Source organism: Sceloporus undulatus, chromosome 6 (assembly GCF_019175285.1).
Source record: "Sceloporus undulatus isolate JIND9_A2432 ecotype Alabama chromosome 6, SceUnd_v1.1, whole genome shotgun sequence".
In the NCBI taxonomy this organism is placed as follows: Eukaryota; Metazoa; Chordata; class Lepidosauria; order Squamata; family Phrynosomatidae; genus Sceloporus; species Sceloporus undulatus.
This window is the reverse complement of record NC_056527.1, coordinates 80,920,303-80,944,973: the sequence shown is the minus strand read 5'-3', so window position 1 is coordinate 80,944,973 and position 24,671 is coordinate 80,920,303. Positions and strand designations below refer to the sequence as shown.

The 24,671-nt window shown below is 40.3% G+C and overlaps 1 protein-coding gene across 1 annotated transcript in view; it reads left to right on the top strand.

Moving 5' to 3' along the window:
* TANC2 (tetratricopeptide repeat, ankyrin repeat and coiled-coil containing 2) overlaps positions 1-22,988 on the top strand; it is a 246,480-nt gene extending 223,492 nt beyond the window's left edge. The window contains 19 exon segments of the mRNA XM_042475775.1: positions 916-1,009; positions 1,463-1,472; positions 6,490-6,512; positions 6,515-6,612; positions 8,165-8,217; positions 8,219-8,286; positions 10,722-10,751; positions 10,754-10,768; positions 10,771-10,818; positions 10,821-10,859; positions 10,862-10,896; positions 11,567-11,697; positions 12,165-12,190; positions 13,321-13,351; positions 13,353-13,390; positions 13,393-13,415; positions 16,329-16,475; positions 19,266-19,366; positions 20,932-22,988. Of these exon segments, the coding sequence (XP_042331709.1) occupies positions 916-1,009; positions 1,463-1,472; positions 6,490-6,512; positions 6,515-6,612; positions 8,165-8,217; positions 8,219-8,286; positions 10,722-10,751; positions 10,754-10,768; positions 10,771-10,818; positions 10,821-10,859; positions 10,862-10,896; positions 11,567-11,697; positions 12,165-12,190; positions 13,321-13,351; positions 13,353-13,390; positions 13,393-13,415; positions 16,329-16,475; positions 19,266-19,366; positions 20,932-22,873 (2,952 nt within the window). The 3' untranslated portion in view covers positions 22,874-22,988.
* Positions 22,989-24,671: the final 1,683 nt, after the last annotated feature.

Below are 24,671 nucleotides of genomic sequence, written 5' to 3'. Positions count from 1 at the left end.
CAATGTACCAACCCCCCCCCCCCCATGAAGTTAATCTTGCCATCCATCATGTGGCTTGACTGTTAAGAGGGTGAGGAAGCACTGCCCATTTAGCACTGTTACCAAAAAGATGCTGAATGTCGAAAAACTGACTGTTATTAAAATATTTGGTTGATCCATTTCTATCTTAAAATAACATTCAGAATGACTAACAACAAATAATTAAACAATATCAAAATAATCACAATAAAAGCAGAAAGCAACCGAAAAAGAAAGAAAGAAATGTAATCACACCACTAAATTCAAGGTAAAACAAATGGAAACAATGCTACCAACATGTACACCAGACCAAAACCATCATCGAGAAAAACGAACAGGTAACACTGCTTTGGGAGGGATGCCTATACATTTACAGAAGAGGCCCTCTTTCCATTAGGCAACTGGAATAGGACAGCAACATGTAGAAGCAGCTAGTCCTTAAAGGCCCTAGTGTCAGATTATGAGATCAAATATAGCACTTCAAACTCAATGCAGAAACATGCTTGGAACCAGTATGTATTAATGGTCCCCAGGAGAGGGGATGGATGTTAAATTAACCAAAGCTGAATGCCTGTTGACCAGAATGCTAAATGTTCAATGTATCACTAATAGATTAGGTTCCATGTAGTTCTTACTGGAAAAAAGGAATTGTTTTGTGTACTTTCTTTACTATGCATAATTTGTCTTCAAACCTGATACTCTAGGTTTTTGAGTGTGTGTGTTGAATTTAAATAATTATTTTGAGATTTCTGGGAAGTTTATTTCTATTAAGTGCCAACTAGAAATTTAGTTCCTTTCCCGTCTCCTTTTTTCATTTAAACTAGCCCCTGATTCACTTACTAGCAGCATTTACAATATATGGAGAGTTTGTAAACTGACATGTTACTCTGATTCTAGATAGTCTCCTACCTGCTTGATCTCCCAGAAAAAGATGAGGAAGAAGTAGAGCGGGCACAGATCAACAGCTTTGACAGTCTTTGGGGAGAGACAGGTAACCTCTACCCCCATATTTACTGACTACCTACATATACTGTAAGAGATGGTTTGTCCTTTAGGAAATTCTCATTAATAAATAATCTTTCAATTCTCAGGATGTCAAATGTTACTTGCTCTAAAAAAAATATTTCCGTTTTTTTATAAGTAGTTTGCATAGTCCAAGGCATTAGAAAGACAGAGATCAAAAACCATCAGTTTGGTCTCCATTTTGCAGTTTTTATAAGCCCATTCATAGCTCCAAGCATGGGAGAGCTAGAACACAAATGAATGTCTTGATTCAGGCTATCTACTGGTTTTGTTTGCTAAAGTTTTACATTGCCTACAGCAATAGAGAACCAGAGACTGAAAAGGGCACATGCCCTAACCTTAGGTTTGCCGTTGTGCAGTACTTTGAAATTCTAAATGCATCATGAAACTGAAAACAAAAGAGCTTGAAAATCAGTTCAGGCTCTGACTGCCTATTATTTAGAACTCACATCAATGGCACTTGTGCTGCTGTGAAGAGTAGCATGTATAGAGAACCTTTTATGGATCTGGACAGTAATTTCACTGAAATGTGACTAAACTCTGTGGTTTACCTTGCTTTTTATATGTGAATAAAATATGTGGAACTCTAGTTAATACCCTAAAATATCATTTTCCCAACTAGTTGCATATGAAAATGTATTTTGGATATTCTTCTTTGTGAGATGGATGATATGCACTGATAAGAGACTTGGACATCACTTAAAGTGTCTTCATACAGTATCCACTTGCTGCTTAATGTTGATTTTTATTGGATGGACATCTCTGTACATCACAGTTATTCCATTTCACAAGAATGTTTGGAAGATAAAGTGAAATAACCCTGTACACGCTGCCCTGATCTCAGGGCAGGATTCAGATAGATGTTTAGATGGATATCTACCAACCAAGATAAGAAATCCCAGCTAACAGTTTGAAGACATGTATGTTTCTAGCCTTCTTTATTGCAGAAAAACTTAATATTTAATGACACAATTTACAAAAAGATAAGATGTGATTTTGACGTCTGCAGCAAGATTTTTCTAGCAGAGAATATTTTTCATAATCAGAACAAGAGGAATGCTAAAATAAGTGCATTGTGATCATCAGCAACTGTAACAAGTGTGCTTAAGTAAACTCTGCCATCAATTCTCTTACTTAATTCCGGGCCTGTCCCTTTGCCATGGGAGGAGCAACAATGCTGAAGAAGAAAGTTCAAAGATTTTGCAGGTGGTTGGTTAAAAAAAAAGATTGTTCTTCATTGCACAAAGCAACCTGTTCATAAGCTTAGTCATTGTATGTATATTTGTCTTCAGGCAAGCTGGGCCTGATATTGACAAGATTATGAATCTAAATAGTTAAAGAGGGATGCCTCATAATTCTACAACTCCTCCTCCTGTTTTCTAGCATGGATGCTGTATCTTGTTCCAGTCTAGAATAAGTTAAGTCTCCCTTATCTGAAATGCGTGGACCAAAATTGTTTTGGATATCAGAGTCTTGCATATGCATAATGAGATATCTTGGAGACGGGACTCAAGTCTAACTGTGAAATTCAATTATGTTTCAGATATATCTTACAAATAGCCTGAAGGTAATAATATACACAACATTTTAAATAATTTTGTACATGAAACAAAGTTTGTGTATATTGAAACAACAGAAAGCAAAAGTGTCACTTTCTCAGCCATCTTTGTATATAAGTTTAGATTTTGGAATATTTCAGAATTCTGGATAAGGGAGACTCAACATGTGCTGATTGCATGCTTTTGACCAAACTGTTTACCTTAAAGTATGTTATCCTGCTTCCAAATGATGCTGCTGATGTACTCCTCACCTAGGGATTGTTGTTGTTGTGTTCCTTCAAGTTATTTCCGCCTTATGGCAACCCTAAAACAAACTTATCATGAGGTTTTCTTGGCAGAATTTGTTCAAAGGAGGTTTGCTTTTGTCTTCCTCTGAGACTGAGAGTGACTTACCCAAAGTCACTCAGTGGGTTTCCATGGCTGAGTGGGGATTTAAACCCTGGTCTTCCAGTGTCCTAGTCCTATACTCAAACCACTAGACCATGCTGGCTCACGTAGGGATACTGACCGATTAATAGAGACAGCTTTTGAATAAAATAGTGCCTGAAAGAAACAGGCATGAGTATCCATACGTATATGGAACTGCAAGAGCAACCAAGAAAATGGTCTCATAATCTTTCATTACTGGGCTGTGAATCAATGTTGCAATGCTGCATCCACTATAAAGAAACCACTGCAGTGGCAAGTCTTATATTTGATAGAGGAGTGGGTCTTTTCAGGAGACAGCTGCCTTTCCAAGACCAATCTGTTGATTTAAAATCAATGCATTTTGCACAGCTCGCTGGTTCCCCTTATTTTCTGAGATATCTGAATTAAAGGTTTTTTTACACAGTATTTTGTTGTATACAGGTGGAGGGGCTTGCAAAAAGGGTTGGTGAAAGTGGCATAGAAATAGTAAAAAGAAAGGCAGAATATTTAAAGAGGCAGGTTTGAGCAGCATAAGACAAAGAACTTGGCCTGTTAAGAGACCAGATGAGTGGGGATTCTGGGCAGGAAAGAAATAGTATTGCCAGGAATGCATTATCTTGATGCTGGGAAAGTGCAATATCAAAAAGTGCTTTAGTCTGTTTTTTCAGGGTGATATTGCCTTTTCTATCCAGGATAGCACACATTATGCCAGGAACACTTTTATGTTACACAAAGCACTTTAAAGTCTTAGTTGTGGCAGTTCTCTTTGCTGAACTTATCACTTTGTTTGGGAGGATTCAAATGATGGTTTACTAAGCACAAGATTTGGGGGCGCCTACTCTCCTTTTCTAGCTACTGGTTGTTGTTGTTCTCCTCAGAAAAGTGCCAGTCAGAAAACATTTCATTTTATGCATGCTGATCAAATAGCCCATAAATGTGGCATATTTCAGATCATTTGCAGCCATAAAGAAATACTACATTCCAGCATATAGAATTAGTGTTAAACCTCTAAACAGATTAAAAATAATAATTAAAAAACAGAAGAAGGAATTGGGAAGAAACAAAAAGTGACATGTGAGTATTCAAAAGCAGAATTAAATCTGGAGAGGAAATGGGGAGGAGGGAGCAAGGAGATAGGACAAACCTACATCTACTATCACAACTAAGACCTTCCCAATTTTTGTTGTTGTTTTAATTGAGAGGGTGATTATAGCTGGAACCAAGAAGTGTGAAGAAGTGACATTCAGTGAATTAACCCTGAGTTTCCATATATGCCTAAAATCATGTCTGGCTAGCTATTGCATTCCAACTTTTAAACTTTATCCGGTTAAATTTTATAGACTTTGAGGGTTTCTTAGGAATATCCGCGGTTGTTATTGGTTTTTTTTAGACGTCTCTTTGTAAATAACACCTCAGTACCATGGAATCAAATCATTCAGTGCTTTGGAATTTAATTTCAGTTTCAAACCAAGAGAAGTTTGGAAACCCACTCCACATATCTTAAACAGCTCTGATTCATATTGGAAAATTCAAATTTCAATTACGTTATGCTACTGAATAGCATTCATGATCACTGTCAATACATGCAAGACAAGAAGTTCCCGGTGTAAAGACAAGAGAACAAGGAGAAGAGAACACAAAAGACAGTATAATATAATGGAAAAGCTTTGCAAGCTTAAAAGCTATAATACTGTATTTATTTATTTTCTCTCTCTCTCTCTCTCTTTGTCACACACACGCATACACACACACTCTCTCTCCCATTGCTTGGTGCTTTTGTCAGAATGTGTTCCCCAAGAACTTGTTTGTATCCTAACAGGTTTCATGCTACACAGACCAGCTGAGCACTAGAGCCTGTCCACCAGGCTACTTATCTTCACGGTGTGCTCTCCAGTTTTAAAGCAGTGATCTTTTTTCTGTGCTGTGGTTAGGCTTGCTTTAAGAAGTTCCTCCTTTTCATATTCCTCAGTCATCAAACCAGTATCATTGGGATTTTTGTGTCATGAAATAAATTTGCTTGTCAGAAAAGTTAGAATATACCTGTTTACTGAAACTATATACCTGCACTACTGCACTTGTCAATACAGTGGAATAAGTCTCATATATCAGCATTTGGGAGGATGCTGAAATTGCCAGTGCTTTGGCACATTGTATTTCTGTAGTATGCCGAAAAGTGTGTGTGTGTGTGTGTGTGTGTGTGTGTATTCAGATATCAGCATTTGGAAGGTGTTGAAGTTACTCATGTACCTCATAGGTTATGAAGACACACCCAACTAAAGGTTTGTGGCAGGTTTGGGTGGCAACGCCAGTACCTGTGAGAACAAACTTGTACCCAAACCAGGATCTGAAGATGGATGTAAGTTTAAAAGGGGGAAGGAAATTAATTTAAAGGACAAAAATAAAGGTCTTCTCCTCCCCAGTCTAAACAAAGATACTTACAGATTCAGCTTTCTTTCAGGACGGACATCTTTTCTGGGTCCGATGTAGTTTGCTCTCCTCACTCACTGGCGCTCTATTTTCTTGTGGATGTTCCTGATTTGGCCTAAGTGGTGTAAGGGAACTGCCCTTTCCGGCTTGTCTGGGCTGCTGCACCAAAAGACAGCTCTCTGCTGGCTCCAAACAAAGTACTGTCCCCACTAAAAACCTCTAGCTCCAACACGCATGTGGGATAAGGCAAACCAAAACCTGGAAATGATGCAGGGAAACCTAAAGCTCCTCCCCTAAAACTTACCAATGAACTTTTTACACAAACTCATCTACGGCCTGAACCAACACAACGAAAATGCAGGGGGAAATTATCAGTCCTGGCAGGACAATCAATAGGTCTCTACTAAGAAAGTACACTGATCTTTAGTATAGGTGAGGAAGCTTGGTGAAGATGGTTTCATTAATAAAAGAACCCATAAACATCTTAAAGGAAAAAATTATTGTGGCTGGTGTGTGCCACACACAGCCCTCGTGTACTGTGCGCCTATATAATTGTACCAGTCTATGAAGTTGCTTGTATTATTGATGTTTGTATTCTTAGTATGTAAGGTTTTCTTTCTTTTCTTTTTTTGTACAAGAATGGCCCGAGAGTCCAATATGCAAAAATTTATATGTTTTTGGTGTTGAGTAAATAGTTGAGTAAATCTGCAGAAATCACTTACTTGAATGGAGTAAGGTGGCTTCACTCTTTCCTTATCTTCTGTCATTCAAGGGTCAATAATAGCCATAAATAATCCAAAGTCTAACATCTGATCCACCTTATGTTGATCAATCTTAGAAACTAACCTGAAGCTTTTGCTCTTCAACAATCAGTCCCTTTCTTCCTTTCTTATGCTTTTTCCCTCTCCTCCTGAATATAGCTATAAGCCTGTAGATGTTTTTTTCTCCTCTGCCACTACACAGCACTTAGGCATACCCTAGCTAGAAGACATGAAGCAGATGGTTTTCTTGGCAGACATTAATTTCATTTGTCTTCTTTTCTTCTAGCTTGACGTGCAGCAGGACGAGGCAAGCTGGAAGTTGTCGCCTGCTTCTCGAGCAAGGAGCAGCTGTAGCCCAGCCCAACAGACGTGGGGTTGTTCCCTTATTCAGTGCCGTCAGACAAGGCCATTGGCAGGTAAGGGGACCAGGAAGGCCTCTAGGAGGAAGTGCTTCCTGCTGAATCTTCTCAGGTTTATCACAAATAGATCCTGGAACCTTTTTTTTTATTGCTGACAGCACAAGGAGAAGTCATTTCTCTTTGAGTGTGATTAATGAGGGTAACAGGAGAGATGTTTGACACCACATCTGCTCTGCTAAAGTCCTGGAAGTGCAAGGGATTAGTATCTTGGCTCCAGATGTCAGTCGCAGGCCTGTATTTCTGTTTCTGGTCTTAGTTTGGATGGAGGGAACATTGAGAAATTCAATGTTCCCTACCTACATAGGACCGGTGGCTTCACAAAGGAAAGAGACATGCTGGATCCCAAGGAAACATCTTGAATTTCAAATGGACATTAAATTTCCTTCACTTTGAAAATGCCAGTGACACATGGCCAAAGGGGAGGTGCCATCCTGCAGATAGCCCTCCCTAAAATCCAAACTAAGACCAGAAACAGAAAATGCAGGCCTACAACTAACATCTTCAATTTTTTTCTCCTGTTTGCCTGATGAAGAAGCCAGTGTGGCTTCGAAGCTTGCAACATGTAATTGTACATTTGGTTGGTCCATGAAGGTTAATTGTTTGGTGTTATTGGATTTGCTATATGGCCAACATGGCTATCCCTAGTTGTATTTAAAGCAAGGCTTTGGCTCACAAATGGTGATGAATTTTTATACAAAAGAAACATTTTTTACTGAAAGTTGCTAAGCATTCCAACATAAATTTAGTCATAATTTCTACACAGATAGAAAATCCTATTAGTTGACTTAGAGGGCAATTCACTCTTTGTCTTCTATGTAGCTTTTTGTGGGTTCACCCCTCATATCCTTCCCCCCTTCTTCACCAACATGATTCCAGTATATCCAAATCTGATTGGCTTAAAAAAGGTGCTGTTTCATTAGTATTAATGTGTTTCTAATGAAAGTTGGAAATTCAGATGTTCAGATCTTGGCTCATCAGGATTCTCATCCTCAACTATACTGTGGACATTTATATTCACAGCATTAAATTAGATGCACGTGGTAAATGGGTACATGTAACTGTGTGTAAACAAATAACATTAGATATTAAAGTGGAATTATATAACAGCTCAAGACAATGCATAGTGATGCAGCATATCTATATCTAGAGCAGCTGTGGGGAAACCTCAAGACACAGGCTTGAATTGGCTCTCAGGGCTTCTTCCTCCAATTCACCAACCTCTCCCCAGATCTCATTTCCCATTTCTTTCCATGTCTGCAAACAACAAGGGGAACCCCTTTGTCACGGTGCCATATGGAAAGGCAGAAAACTGCCTAAATGGGGAAAAGTGATGAATCTCAAATGCTGTTTTCAACAAAAGCTTGTTTATGAAAGCCATAATATTTTAGGAAATATTTTAGAGAGAGAGATTTTGGAAAGATCTGATTAAGAATGTCAGCATAATGGTATTTTCATTTCAACCTGAGATTTGTCAAGATCATCGAGCACATGGATTTTTCATGGTTTCCTGATGGCATGGGTTCTCAGTGCATCCTTTGTGTACTTTCAGATTGTTGATCTCTTGCTCACCCATGGTGCAGATGTTAACATGGCAGATAACAAGGTCGACTCCTTTGATGATGGCAGCTTCAGAGGGACATTTGGGCACCGTAGAATTCCTACTATCACAAGGTTAGTTTGGGGCATGTGGACATTAATCATGCCTGTATAAACAGACTCAGAAAACTATTATGATTTTCACAAATTAAGATAAATGATACATGCTAGATTTATTATCTTACATTTAGCATGATTTATATGTTTCATATCTATTTTGGAATTTAGCTGATATGAGGACTTCTGTTGGGTGTCAGGGACTTGCTTTTTACTTTGAAAGGGAGAATGTTTGAAAGGTTGTGTTAACACACAGAAATATGGACAGCCCTGGTAAGAGCATGTTCAATTTAAGAGATCCATAGAGGTACCTGTTTCTTGCATTAGTGAACTCGCTGTTGCTTTAAAGGCTAGGCATGAGAGATGGATACAAAGGTCCCGTTTAGCTCGCCTCATTTAAATGAACAAGGAGATGGTTTTAGGTTATGAGCTTCATGTCTGCATTTGGAACAGATCCTATGCTCTTTCTGTACTGCCTATCCTAGTTAATATTACCATTATATCATGTATAAGTCAAGGGCAGTTTGGGGATAAGTCGAGTTAAAATCTAGGGGCATGTAACAAAGGATCTAAAGGATGAAGCAAAGGAAAACAATGCCCAGAACTTATAAAGTCATAACAGTTTCTGCTCAATAAAGGATGAGAGAATAGAGGGGGGGGGGGTCAGTTCTTCCAAGACAGATAACATTTTTGCCTTCACCAGGAGATGGTTCCTTTTTTAATAAGAGTTAAAGTGCAGTACTTACATTGACCCATGGATAAGTCAACTCGGGTTTTTTGGCTCAATTTTTTGACTAAATTTCTAGACTTATACATGAGTATATACAGTACATCCAGAGAAAGAAGAAGCAATGTGAACAAGTAACCACTTGTTAGCTTTCAAAACAGAAGGACCAAACTAGGCATGATGCTAAATATGCCATTGTACTTAGCATGTATTTTAAAAAAATCCAAAAATCAGGTTCTTGAAGCTGGCACTGACAATTTTTGGGATGTAATTGACATGGTGGAAGTGGACTTTTCTCTGCTCCTTTTCCCTTCTCTTTATTAAACTCTTGAAACAAGCTATGGGCCTGAACTGACAGGCCAGAATAAAGCTGCTTTGGGTCACTTTGGGGGTAGGCTGCTTAAATGGTGCATGGTTATAGAGGCTGGAAGCCGTGCCAAAGCATGTTCTTTGGATCACTTTGGAGGTATGCTGCTTAAATATGCATGCGTTCTAAGAAGCTGGAAGCCGCGCCAAAGCCATGTTTCAGTCCTAAGGACTAGAGCACAGCTTTGGCGTAGCTTCTGGCCTCTTTAGATGTGTGTCATTTAAACAGCATACCTCCAAAGTGACTTGACAGCTATATTTGGCCTGTCTGTTCGGGCCCTATGTTTCTATTCATATTATATTATATCATATCATAAATAAAAAAATAAATAAATATTAAAAGCATTTAGAAGCATTTGACATGTTTGTGATGTTCTATTACAAATCTTTCTTTCCACAAAAAGAACGTGGAAAAAGGAAACCAAGACCAAGTATTACATAATCTTATATGTGCATCACTATGTGTGGAGGATATGCTTTTTTGTTTTAATCTATCTGTATCAAATTTGTGACCATTGGGCTGCATCTGTTTCTGTCTGAAAACTCACCACAGACTGGCCATGACCTTCCCACACCAGTGACAGTCCATGGAGCACACTTTGGCTAGCTCTGCTGTACATAGTCTTACATAAAACTCTACCTGCTACATATGATTATGAAAAATAAATACCAGTGTATGAACACCTTGATTTAAATATTTTATTTATCAGCCTAAAAGAAATTATTTCATAATCCATTTTTTCAGTTATCCATCGGCTTTCCTCCTCTAATGTTTTTTGGTTTTTCTAGGCCTTCACTATCTAGGTCTGCCAACTAGAGATCTCGCTCCAGTTTAAGACATTAAAAATACAGAAAGGCACTGAGTAATAAATGCTCGCTATAAAGGAACTGCCATCAAAGAAATTGTTATCTTGCAAGTGGTAGCAAGCCAATGGTGGCAATTTCCTACCTGATATATGTTTAAGACAGTGGTAAGGAACATTTTAGGTAATATGGCCCTGTACGACAGGCCAAACTAAAGCTGCTTCGGGTCACTTTGGAGGTATGGGTTTAAATTTGCCTGGTACTAAGAGTCCGCAAGCCGCGCCAAAGCCACAATCCAGTTCAAAGGACTGGAGCTAGGTTGTGCACAACTTCCGGACTCTTAGTACGCATGCATCATTTAAACAGCATACCTTCAAAGTGTCTTGAAGCAGCTTTTTTGGCCTGTCTGTATGGGGCTTGTGTCTTCTGAACAAGGTACCCATTTTCCTGAGAGAATTTTGAAAAATCCTGGGATTTCGAAAAACACTGGGATCAAATGCAAATGGTCCAAGCTTATGTTGACACACCTGTAAGTAGCCTTGTTCTCTTCTTCCAGGCTCCTCCATATCTCTAATGGATAAAGAGGGCTGACTGCCCTCAGTTGGGCTGCCTAAAGGGCCACCTTTCAGTAGTCGAGCTTGTGGAAAGTGGAGCTGTACAGATCATGCTGACAAAAACGGGCGCACTCCATTGGATCAGCTGCTTTTTATGGTGATGCTGAGTGGTAAGTGGTGCAGTATTGGAAAAATGGAATTCAAATCCACGAAGAGGATTAAGATGACATATTTGTCAAGTCTTACACTACTAAGTTCATTGAGCTTGCCTCCATATGGCCAGTTTTGGGAAATGTGGGATGCTATATATGTTATAATGATTACACTGCCCATGCCAAGAAGTTTTTTCTCTGAAAAACAAGCATACGCATAATGCTGTAGTGCTAGGGAGAAGCGCAAATCTGACTCCTCAGTCATAGATACTCCATAATTCCAATTGTTTGTGCTATTTGTTACTTTTGTTCCATCATTTGTACATTTGTATCTGACAAACTAGGAATCATCTAGTTTGGAACAAAAAGGATACAGTACCCTGCTTCTTAAGATATTAGATAAACCTGTAGCACCTCTTATATAACATAATTGCTGTCTATTATCATTGTGACCCAGACTCTGTGGGATGGTATGCTGATGTGATGGTCTGACCTGTGGTCAAAGAGTTGATTTCCTCCAACTGTAAGTGCTACCAGGCCTTCACTAGTCAATTTAATCAATTTAAAAAAATAAGAAACTACCCTGTAGCTCAAAACAACCCTTTCAACTCTTTTCAGCTCTGAAACCTTGACTTATTTTCCAGTTATGAAGATTGCTTTGAAGGCTATGCTGATTCATTGTTGTTTGTTTATAGGTTCAGTTCCTGGTTGATCATGGTGCCATGATTGAGCATGTGGACTACAGTGGGATGCGACCCCTAGACAGGGCGGTGGGTTGCCGCAATACATCCGTTGTAGTCACACTCTTGAAGAAAGGAGCCAAGATGGTAGGAAGGAGTCAAAAAGAAAGGAAACCAAACTCTTTGAATCTTGCAAGTGCCATTTTGTCTTATGTTGTATTAACACAGTGCACTCCCATGAATAGGCATGTGCATTTTGAGGAATGCTTCTGCTTCCCCAGAAGAATGCCAGCATTAAAAACTGCTATTTTGTGTTCCTTGCCTAGCTCTGGCAAATTGAGGAAGCAGCTTCTACCAAGGTCTTCCTTTGAGAATGACTACTACTCAACAGTTAATGTTGTGCTGATATGCTGCCATAAGCTGTTGCTTTCTCTGCTCAGTAGATGCTCTAAACTTGAACACTGCGCCCCTCTCTCACAATCTCTCACGTCACAAGGGAATTTGCTGGTGCCTTGGCTGCTTTGCTGCCTGCCTCTCACTGCTGCTTTTTCCTTTTTTTTAAATTCATTTTCATCCATTTTTTTCTCCCTCTTCCAATTTTTGTTTTCTTCAAAGGCTGTCAGACGTTACCGAGTCGCCACGAGGTATACTTCATTGCTGTCAGCATCCAGCTTGTGTGGTCTGACAGCTCTGCTTTTCTCCTTCTATGGGTTGCTGCCTGCATCTTTCTCCTCCCACTCACAACCCACTTTTCATTTTCCTCCACCTTCAGTTATTATTATTTTTTCCTTAGTTGCAGAGAATAACTTGAGCTTCAAGATCTATAACTTTTAAAATGATGCAAATTTATTTCTTGCCCAAAGCCACCTGAAATGCTTCCCCCACTATTATCACCTTCCTGTTTTGCATTAACTTGCCAGGCAAGCTACTAATACATAAGGGTTTTTGTAAGGCCTCTGTAAGGTGATGAGTAAATTGAGTACTTTTCAGACTACATTAGAAGGCAAATGTACTTGCCCATTCAAACCACTTCACAGGTATAAGCCCTATCTGAAGTGAAGATTCTTCTGAAGCAATGAAGATTTTTAAAACTTTGATGTAATGCTGACATAAAGATCACATAAATTTTAATATATTTTGCATTACTTTTGTATTGCCTCCAATTCTTGTTTATCACAGACCACACATATGATAAAAAAGGCCTTCATGTGAACTGCATTTCCAGCATTGTTGATGAAGACGTTTCTACGTTAGACAAAGTCTAGTGTCAGATACCAATGATATATCTCTTATAAAAAATTTCTCTCATATTATGAGTGATAACTCTTTCAAATCAGTGTCCACACAGCAATTTTCATATCCAGTTTATTCAGATTGCTGTAGTACCCCATAGGTGGCTCTATTCTAAGTTCACATTGATAATGAATACTTTGCTAAACACTTTGGTTTTTCTCTTTAGTTACTTTCCAGCATAATTACCCACCATAGCCAACAGTGGATATTTGACGATTTTGTGTGAGTGACTCCAGAACTTGTCAGTCATTTCAATTGAGCTGAAAGATAAGATTACAAAAACAAAACAGTGCCTTTTGCTTTGAGACGTCCTGTGAAAGCCCAGCTTTTTTGCTGGGACCCTGTTTGTCTTTTGGTTGGCTGTAGCAAGTTGTCTCTCCAGCAGAATTTTCTCCTCAGGATGTTTTTCCACATAGTTTCCTTCCTTACCACCTTTTGCATTGTATGAGTTTTTTACCCATCATGCATCCTGTACACTACAGGTCCAGCAACCTGGCGATGGCCACTTCCAGCCAGACATCATGGTCATCCTGCTGAGCAAGCTGATGGGGAGGGAGACATGTTTTACAAGGTGAGATAGAAAACAGAGCTTGGATCAGTGCCAATAAGTGAGTTTATCTCCCCCCCCCTCCACCCCACCCACCCCATGATCATATTTCTGCTGCTCCATTGTATAACACACTATGAAAACATGACTGCAAATGTATGAATCACAGCTTGATTTTTTAAAGTGAAAAACACTGGGTGTCAGAGTGTGATATTAGTTTATGTGGTTTCATAATGCCTTCTAATGCCTTCTCACTCCCAGAATTAGAATCTAATTTGAATAATTATTCAAACGGGCAAGTATGTTAAATGTGCTTAATTTGTACTGTTCATATACCAGATCATTTTATAGAGATCACAGCTTTTAGCAAACTAGGCCACCTTTGTTTTTTAGATTTGGTCTTGTGGATCTTAGTATCTTTGTGACCAGTGCACCCAGTGTAAATCCAGTGGGATTAAACACATCCATAGAGATTGTGAAGGGGATTCAGACCACATTGGCTTTACAGCTGCCTGAGTGGTTGCAGAAACCAACACTTGGGCAGGTTTCCAGGCTTTGTCCAGAGGAAAAAAGGGCTTTATTATTCTTACATCAGAAATGAGTATTCTTGGATCCAGGCTGGCTCTCTTTTTACAGGAATGTAGGTTGTGTCAGATTGCTGCATATATTCTGCATCAAAACTGAAATTTTGAATGAATGTAAGGCATGCTAAGGTAAGAACAGATTCCCATGCTTCTGGTCTCTAACTATGATTAGAAATAAGAACAGTGTGTGAAATCTCACTTCTGTGTGCCCCAGATCTCTTCACCATTTCCTTCTAGCCTTAACCATGGTGTTTTTAAGTTATAGCTATACTGACTTTAATCATGTTGAGATTATAGCTACATTGATCTTAACTATGCCTCCCACTTTTTCTGTTCTTTTCCCTGGAAAGTCAGACCTAGCTCTGTGCATTCAGGTCCTAGCAATCTCCAGGTTGAGTTATTGTAGTTCATGCTCTATAAGAATGTCCATGAAGACAATATGTAAGCTTCAGTTGGCTCCAAATGCAACCACCAGATTGTTCTCTGGGCTAGTAGAACAGGCTTTATATATCAAGTTTATGAGATCTCAGCAGTGCCCAGTTTGCTTTCTGACTCAATTCAAGGGTTTTTTTGACCATTCATATGGAAATATCCTCTGAATACATCTTGCCAAGACCCCCAACCCCACCCGATAGGTTTGTCTTAGGGACTCCTTAAGTCAGAAGCAACTTGAAGATCACAACAGCAAGCCAGAGTTTTGAATGGCTTCCTTGGGAAGGTAACTTTGTTTTGAAATATACAGTGAGACAGGTTATTTCAGAGGGCATTTTGATCTTGAATTATTATGGTCATCCTAATGCAGACATAGAAAAGATTTATGAATCAAAAGAAAGGAGAACATTTCTATGACTGCTTTCCGGTCATTTGTTCTCAAACAAGATTACAGTTGGCCCTCCCCACTTTGTGGCTTTGATTTTTTTGGATTTGATTATTGCAGTTTTGATTAATATGTTCTCTCTCTAGGAATCTCTATGTCCTCCAGCACGACTCTACCAGAAGATGATCATAGAGTTGCACTGGGAACCTAGATGTTCTTAGAGAAAACACTACTCTAGAAATTTGTAGGTTCTCCAGTATGATCAGCTTATAGCAGATGTTGACCATAAAGTTCCACTGGAGGACCAAGAGATTCCTAGGAGATGCTCTCTCAGGAAAAAAGAATATGTTTTTTTTTATTTGTGGTTTTTCCACATTCACAGGGGTCCTTCACCCCTAACCCCAGTGAATGTGGAGGGACCACTATAATACCTATTGGAGCATTTAATATGCACATTTGAAAAGGGGGGGGGTTATAGCAGGAAATGGGGAAGATGAATTTAACATATCCCCTCTGCCTATAAACATCCATTCCCAAAGCTGCACTTTGTAAACTGAGATGCCTCTGTTTGTGCCAGTATAGTCTTCTGTTCTGATGTAAAAGCAGGTTTGGCAGGAGATGATTTTTGACCAGGAGCATAGCAGCAAGGAAAGGGTTAAACTTAATCTGCCCCTCTGTTCCTGCTCTTGCTTAGACCACATATAAATGAAGTTGCTATTTAAAATTTTAATGCGCACTGATTATATCCACATAATGAACATCATGTCTAGCTTGACACTGTTTTCATGAACCTCAATATTATTGGAAGAAAGTAAGTCATAGACTACAAGAGGAAGAGATAGTAGGCAATAGGCTGAAGAGATAGAAACTAGACATCAAGGGGGAAAGGCAGCATGCTAGATTGGAAATTAAGTGTATTCAAAAATCAAATTAGTTGTACACCACATTTTGGAATTCCATTCCACTGTTATTCCATTCACAAACATGGCCATACAGGAAAGAGGACCTTCCTGCTGATCCTACATCTGAATCTATTATATTTATGTACTGGTCAGGCTGTCAATATTTCAGTTTTCCACAAGTTTAGAACCAGCCATTTGCTGTACATTCTAAGCCAATAGAATGCTAGACTGGTGCAGAGAGAGGTCCATTTTAGGAGGAGGCAGTTTACATAACTGTTATGCTGATGGAATTGGTAGGAAATTAATAGGTGGATCGACTTTCTTCCCTCAGTAAATGGTCAGATATGTTTGACCAGTTCACCTTAGAAAATCCACCTGGCAAGAGAAATTGTCTCTTATAAGCCAGAAAAAGTGGAATTGGACCGTCTGCAGCAGTGGAGCTTTTCCTTATTATTTTCCAGGGAGTCAAATTTTATTGTGTAAAGAACAAGAGCTACCTTGTCGTGTTTATTTCTATATATCTCTGCAACCATGGCCATATAGTACATTCCAGTGCATGAATAATTTGGTAACTGCTGAAATGATAAAACAGGAAACTAAGTGGTACTTTTTGACCTGTTTGACATTCTGCTAGAAAGGGAAAGTGAAGGAAGCGGCCCAGCGCTACCAGTATGCTCTGAAGAAGTTCCCCCGAGAAGGATTTGGAGAGGACCTGAAAACCTTCCGGGAACTAAAGGTCTCACTTCTTCTCAATCTCTCCCGATGTCGGAGGAAAATGAATGTAAGTGGCCTCCTTTTCAAAGCCCCTTCCTGTACATGATCCTTCCCCAGCTCCCTTTCCTGTTCCTAACCACCCCTAACCAGACTCCTAGAATGGCCTTGAAAACCTCCACCTTTTTGTAACCTGGTTGTCCTTCACAGAGCACTGGCGTGTTACAGTTCTGAAACAGCCAAGTAATGGTTTGAGATTCTTTTCAAGCAATTAAAAAATCATCACTATATAAAAATAGCTGTTATAGCTTTCTGTGTGTGTGTAGATTGGAGGATGCTGGTAGATTTAAAATGCCATTTTTGCCTTCTGAACCTTTCTCTCAGAAGACTAAATCACAATCAAAATACACACTTCACATCCTCCCATTCTCCTCCTGTTCCTTGGTCCAACAATATAACATGGGAAGTGCTTATTTGTGTCTGAGTGAGCAAGAGAGACTGAGAGAGGACTATTCATGTTAGGAAGCCAGTAAGCAATGGTTAAATAATATAGAAATCAGCATACATACCGTATATACTCTATATAAGTCGACCTCATATATAAAACGTGGGCAGGTTTTGGAGCCAAAATTATGGATTTTGATATGACCCGTGGATAAGTCAAGGGTAAAACTTAGGAGCATGTAATGAAAGATGTAAAGGATAAAGCAAAGGAAAACAATGTCAAAGAACTTACAAAATTACAGCAGGCATGACTATTTGTACTCTTACTAAAGGCTGGATGATTGAGAGAGTAGAAGAGGGTCAATGCTTTCAGGGCAGATTAAACTTTTGCCTTTCAGGGGATGGATGGAGATGTATATAAACCTGAGTCGACTTATCCACGGGTCAGTGTAAGTACTGTACTTAACACACACACACACACACACACACACGTTAAAGTACAGTACTTACATTGACCCATTGATATGTCGACTCTGGTGTTTGGGTCAACTTTTTAACCTAAATTTCTAGACTTATACATGAGTATATACAGTAATAAAACTTACATTTTTAGATTTTGAATCATGGAAGCAGTATGCAAACAATTAAAAGATAGGTGCATTTTGCAGAAGGAAAAGTCACCTCATGTTTTCATGGTGACTATAGAACTGAGAAAAAAACAGTGTGAACTTAACATGCCATTAAATCTGCAGGTAGCTGAGATGGGTAACACCTTATGAGCAAGGAAAGAAACAAATAATATAAGTAAAAAACAGCAACCCTTGCTCTGTTTATCCTGACCATATTGAAGGCTTGTTCTTTCAACCTTTCCATGGCTCACTTCATTTTTTATATAAATCTCTGTCCTTACTCTAAAAATTGTAAATTTAAGTGAAGATTCACTTCAGTCCTCTCCTTCTTTGAAGTAACACATGCCCGCAAATGAAGAAATGGTGGAGCACTTAGAAACTCTCTTTGTGTACTTAGGTACATACAAAGTACCTTCACTCCAGTTGCATCTGCACTGCATAAATAATACAGTTTGACACCACTTGAACTGCCATGGCTCAGTGCTATGGAATTCTGGGATTTGTAGTTTTCTGAGATACTTAGTCGACTCTGTCAGGGAGTTCTGATGCCACAACAACCTAGAGATCCCAGGATTCCATAGCATTGAGTCATGGCAGTTAAAACTGCTTTATTTATGCTGTGCCATAGACTCCAAATGTACACATGTCTAATGATGGGGCCTGCACGCTTGTCTTGGATGGTACACGACTACACAACATAACCCTAAGACCTTTCTCACATGTACTGTCAACGCATTAGCCAATTGAATTAACTGCCTCCCTCCCACCTCCGCAAAAGGAGATAAGAAATGCAGGACAGACTAATTATGAATGTAGTTTAGCATTCTTTTTATTTCCAGCAATGGCCAGTAGCAAGAAGTAGATCAGGTTGGCAAAGTGGGCCTGTAGGCTGCATGGCTCCCTGAAGGCCAATTTTATGGATCTCATGAGCCTCCAGGGGTCACAAAATGTCCCCTATAGGGAATGTGAGGGCACTTTCAATACATCCCCTTCCAGGGGCTCAGAGGTGGTTCTTTTTTTAAAAGGAAATGAACAGGAACTGACTTCTACTCACTTCCTGATGTTTAAAAAAAGAACTCTTCTGGACCTACAGTGGCCATAGGAACTAAAAACATGGTGAAAATGCTCCCCAAACCTCCTAGAGGGCATTCAGAGACAAAAGGAAAATGTGGAAAAATGTTTGAAAAAAATGTCCTGGGTGGCTAATGTGGCCTCTTAACCTCCCACAGTTATCCACCCTTGATTTAGGTAATTCCTTTAGATTAGCAGTGCAGGTACACACAAATGAATGGAGCTTGCAGGGGTTTTTTTGTCTGACTGAGGGTGCATTTGTACTACAGAAATAATGCATTTTGACACTGTTTAGCTGCCATGGCTCAGTGCTCTGGAATCTTGGCATTTGTAATTTGTTATGACATCAGAGTGCTGACAGAGAAGGCTAAATAGCTCACAAAACTACAAATCCCAGAATTCTATAGCAGTGAACCATGGCAGTCAAAATGGTGTCAAAATCATTATTTATGCAGTGCAAATTAGAGCTGAGTTACAGAAGATAGATGCAAGAAATAAACAAAGAGCAATAAAGACCCTTTTAACTTGACCGTGGATAACATTCAGCTTCACAAAACAGGGTTGGATCTCATGATACCAGCTATCTGTGACATGATGTTAATGTTGAAAAATATTAATTCCACATACAAAGATTTGTCCATGTCATTTTTTTTTCTTCCCAAATTCTGTGTGTGTGTGTATTCAATGACTTATCTGCGCACCTATTGTAATGGCAGGATTTTGGAATGGCGGAGGAATTTGCTACTAAAGCACTGGAGCTGAAACCGAAATCTTATGAAGCTTACTATGCAAGAGCAAGGGCCAAACGCAGCAGCAGGTGAGAGGAGAGCCAGAGAGAAATAAAAGATTCTGTTCTCTTGAGATTTGGGCGTAACACACTCCAAAAATGTTCCCATTTCACACGATGAACCAACAGCTAAGGGAATGCCCTGGGGAGATTATAACTATAACCTCAAGATAACAGAGAAACTTATCTTTTACCTTAAGCTGAGAATTTGCCACAATTCCAAGTATAGTAACTCTGTCAGTTGGACCATTCTGACAGTGCTAGCATTATCACATCAGTAAAGCATGCACAAGCTGGAAACTTGGAGGACATAGTTGAGGCCTGGCCAGTCACTGCTCTACTATGTGTTTAAGGTTAGTTGTTGCTGTTGTTATATGGCATGGAGTGAGAGCAACCTATGCTGCATTTGGTATTCAAGGGGATCTAGACCATCTGCTGTAGATACAGTCACATCTCAGAATCATGAACTGGTTGGAGAGGGTGTCCTTTTGAACACTCTAGCTTATTTGCTCAGCTCATGAAGTAAGATAACTCTTGTGAATGTGTAAAGCTTTGCCTTTTGCTAGAAATTGTTTTGGACCCACCCATAAAAGGGTCATTGTTGAGCCAAAGTAACTGCAGTGTAACAATGGGCTCAAGGATAGCCGATTGAACAGTTAATAGATGCTTAGCTGCAATTCTCCTTACTGATGTTAAACTACATTATAGAGACAGGGCTTTACTCATTGCCTAACAATGTACTGTCAGTGTTAGCACTTTCTCACTTTTCATGGTGGTTGTTTTATATGGTTCTCTACTGGATTCGATATTGTTAATAAATATTGTTAAAAAACTTGACAACAAGTTCCTTTGGGGGGGGGGCTTTACCACATTTAGTCTTAGGGACTGCTATAGCAAAATAAACCTTGCTTGTCTTGTCTCCCAGCATCTGCAGTCAGTATGAAGTTAAACTTGGAGGGTTTTCAGCCATTTTTGTGTTTTAAAAACACATTTTGTGTTTTAAAAACCAAACAAAAAAGCAAAATGTGTGAAAGGTGTAGAGGACATTCTCTACAAATCAGAATCACATTCAACTAGATGACTGTTTTGTTCAAAAGCTACCAGTGTCCCTGTAAATGACAACCCACCTCCCCTGAAATTTCCCACCCTTCTGTTCCTCAGAGGATATAGAAAGGCCTTGGAGCCTTCTGTCAGGCACTCTCCCTTCCTTGTTTCTTCATTTCCAAGAAAGCAATCCTCAGATCAGAATCCAGTGACTTAAGGAAGGCCAGAGCCTGCCACTTTATTGCATGGACTGAAGCTAAAATAGTGGGAGGGGTAGAACTACAACTGCTGTGCACAACCCTGAGTTGCCTGTGTTGTCCCCCTGATTTCCAAGTGAGCAATATTGAAAATACTACCTTGTTCCTTCTCCTTTGGAAATAGATTTAATAGTCAAAGGCTGAAGAATCTAATTTATAACACTTGGAACATCCTCTTCTTCATGGCTAGCAGTATTTTTCTTCATAAGAAATTTGTTGTCTGTGTCGTATTGAATCCATTCCAATCTAGAGTAACTTGGTTCTTCTTTTTTGTCCCCTCTTTTGGCAAAGCAGACAGTTTTCAGCAGCACTGGAGGATCTGAACGAGGCCATCAAGCTTTGTCCAAACAACCGTGAGATCCAACGGCTGTTGATGAGGGTAGAGGAAGAATGCAGACAGACCCAGGTGCAACTGCAGGAAGAGCCTCTTGTAGTATCTGAACCTGAAACACAGCATGAAGAGTTGTATGCAGTTCAAGACATCTTGGAAGAAGAGTTTCTTGAGCAAGATGTAGAAAACATTTCTGTTGGCTTGCAGACAGAGTCACGGCCCAGCCAAACACTGCCCATCATCCAGAGCCCTCCCTCTTCCCCTGCCCACCGGGATTCTGCCTACATGTCCAGCTCACCACTTGGTTCACATCAGGTGTTTGACTTCAGGTCAAATAGTTCTGTGGGATCACCAACAAGACAAAGTTATCAGCCCACTTCTCCAGCACTCTCTCCAACACACCAGAATTCCCATTATAGACCTAGCCCACCACACACATCTCCTGCTCATCAGGCCTCCTCTTACCGTTTTAGTCCACCTCCAGTTGGTAGCCAAGGGAAGGAATATCAGAGCCCACCTCCTTCACCCCTTCGTAGAGGCCCTCAGTACCGAGCCAGCCCTCCTGCAGAGAGCATGAGTGTCTACAGGGCTCAGTCAGGCTCACCAGTGCGATATCCCCAGGAACCCAGCATCAGTCAGCTTCCCAGTCGGCCAAAATCTCCACTCTCTAAAATGACACAGAGGTCTTTCCAGATGCTTCCACTTCCTGTTGCAGTCCCCCAGCAAGGGCTCAGGCTGCAGCCTGCTAAGGCACAGATCGTCAGAAGCAACCAGCCAAACTCAGCTGTGCACTGCAGTACTGTGATTTCAACAGGCACCTATGGCCAAGTAACCCATTCAGTGGCCAGCAAATATCAGTCTCCGTCAGCAGAAATGGCTATTAGCCAAAGTCGGCTGGTTTACCAGAGCTCTATTGGGGGAATAGTGGGGGATGGGAGGCCAGTGCAGCATGTTCAGGCCAGTCTCAGTGCAGGGGCCATCTGCCAGCATGGAGGTCTTGCCAAAGAGGATCTTCCACAAAGGCCTTCTTCCGCCTACCGTGGTGGGATGAGATATAGCCAAACACCACAAATTGGGCGTAGCCAGTCAGCTTCCTATTATCCAGTCTGTCATGCAAAGCTTGATCTGGAACGTTCTTCTCTACCCTCTACCCAGCTTGGTTCCCCTGACATCTCTCACTTGATACGAAGGCCCATGACAGTAAACCCTAATGAAATAAAGCCCCATCCACCCACGCCAAGGCCTCTGCTTCATTCCCAAAGTGTCGGCCTCAGATTTTCCCCTTCTAGCAATAGTATTTCCTCCGCTCCCAATATGAATCCACCTTTCCGCCCTTCTGCTTCTATTCAGCAGATGGAGATTCCCCTCAAGCCAGCCTATGATAGATCATGTGATGAGCTTTCCCCAGTGTCCCCAACACAAGGCGGTTACCCCAGTGAGCCTGCCCGCTCCAGGACCACACCTTTCATGGGAATCATAGATAAAACTGCCCGGACTCAGCAGTATCCCCATCTACACCAACAGAACAGAACCTGGGCTGTGTCTTCAGTGGATACTGTTATAAGCCCCACATCTCCTGGAAATCTTCCCCAGCAGGAAACATTTAGCCCACCTTCTTCTATCAGCAGCATTGCTTTTTATAACAAAACCAACAATGCACAGAATGGCCATTTGCTGGAGGATGACTATTACAGCCCACATGGGATGTTGGCCAATGGCTCCCGAGGAGACCTCCTAGAGAGAGTTAGCCAGACCTCTTCATATCCCGATGTTAAGGTGGCCAGGACACTGCCTGTTGCACAGGCATATCAGGACAACCTCTATAGGCAACTTTCCAGAGACTCCAGGCAAGGACAGACATCCCCTATCAAACCAAAGAGACCATTTGTGGAGTCTAATGTGTGAAATGGACGTGTCTTGGAGTAAGAGCCTTGTGTTTTCAGCACATATTTCCCGGCTGAATTTTCATAATTATGTTGCTGTTTTTTCTTCCTTTTAAAAATTTCAATTCACTAGTAGACCAGGGGTTTTCCTGTGATTTCTGTGTGATGATGAGGCAGTTCAAGACATGCTCCAAACCCTTCGCTGCACACAGATGACCTCAGATACAGCCAGCACTGTAAATGTTTTCAGCTGTTAATTAACCAGTTTTAGTACATGGTACTGGAGCTAACCCAAAAGAGATTCTGAACACATTCAGTGGAGGTAACCAGCTCTTTGAAGAAAAAAGTGAATTGCAAAATCTAACAGATTTGAAAATAGGCTTTGAAATCTCTTCCAGAATTCTGAGCCTTTATAGCTTGAAAATTGCACTCTTCAGTCAGCAAAGTGCTGTCCATACTGTTTCCTTGTGCCCAAAGAGCTTATTAACCTGCACAGAATGGACCTTTTATTTTGCTTTTCATATTAATAAGCAGCTATGCATAAAACCCATCCTGCTTATTGGATGTGATAGGATTGTACATTAGTGTTAAAAATTCATTATTGTGAGTTTTTAACATCCTTGCTTGCCAACAGACTTGTATGGACTATCACGGGTAACACTGCTCTGAAAGGCATATTCCAAAATGATGTTTTGATTTTCACTGAGGCATTTAATAAATATTCAGGGAGAAATCAATATTCTCCCTACTTTAGCCAACTTTGGCCTGGATATTGGACATCCAGTTTGTTTTGCAGTGGGCTTGCCCTCTGGATGGAATTGCATCTAACTGATTCACACTCCAGATACTCCCATATTAAAAAAGTTCATTACAAACTGTGTGAAGTCCCAGTGCTTTAAAGCAGCCTTTCTAACTTTGGGTTTCCAGCAGTTCTCATGATCCCTGACAACTGTCTGTGCTTGTTTAGGATGATAGGAAGTAATGACCAGCATTCTCATGGTAACTGAGGTTAAGATAGGCTGCCTTAAAGCATGATAAGGAAACAGAGAGAAAAAGAACCAGAATTTGATCAGACACTCCTACAATGGCAGCTAATGCCCTTCACATGTGTTGATGTTCTCCTAGCAGTTGTTTCTGGAGCAGAGACATTGAGACATGCAGTCATTTCATTCTTGCAGACTCTTTGGAATCTTCTGCTCTTCTCCTCTGGTTGTGGTGCACTACGTTTTCTAAGTTATCTAGATTACTGTGATATTGGGATGAAAGGAATATGGTTTTCCTATTAGAAGTTGGACTGTTTTTCTGGGCCAAGGTAAGAAAGCAGAGCAGTTGATTAAGGAACCTCACAAGAGTATCAGATGTTCACAAAAATAGCATTCAGGAGGTCTCGAAGCAGGAAAAGGTTATTCCTAGGTAGTAAGGGTTTTATACAAGTACTCTCAGGTCCCATACAGACAGGCCAAAATAAAGCTGCTTCGGGTCACTTTGGAGATATGCTGTTTAAATGATGCATGCATCCTAAGAGTCCGGAAGCTGCACCAAAGCCACAATCCAGTCCTAAGGACTGGAGCACAGTTTTGGTGCAACTTTCGGACTCTTAGTACACATGCATCATTTAAACAGCATACCTTCGAAGTGACCTGAAGCAGCTTTATTTTGGCCTGTCTGTATGGGGCCTCAGTCTGTGCTGCTTTATGTTGCATCAAAAATTATGCTGTAACTGCATTCAGGAGGCCAGAGAGTATTCCCATGACCCTGAAGAAGGCAGAAACACAAAGCAATGCAAATCACACATTGCTCTTCCTGCACTTTGATAGGAC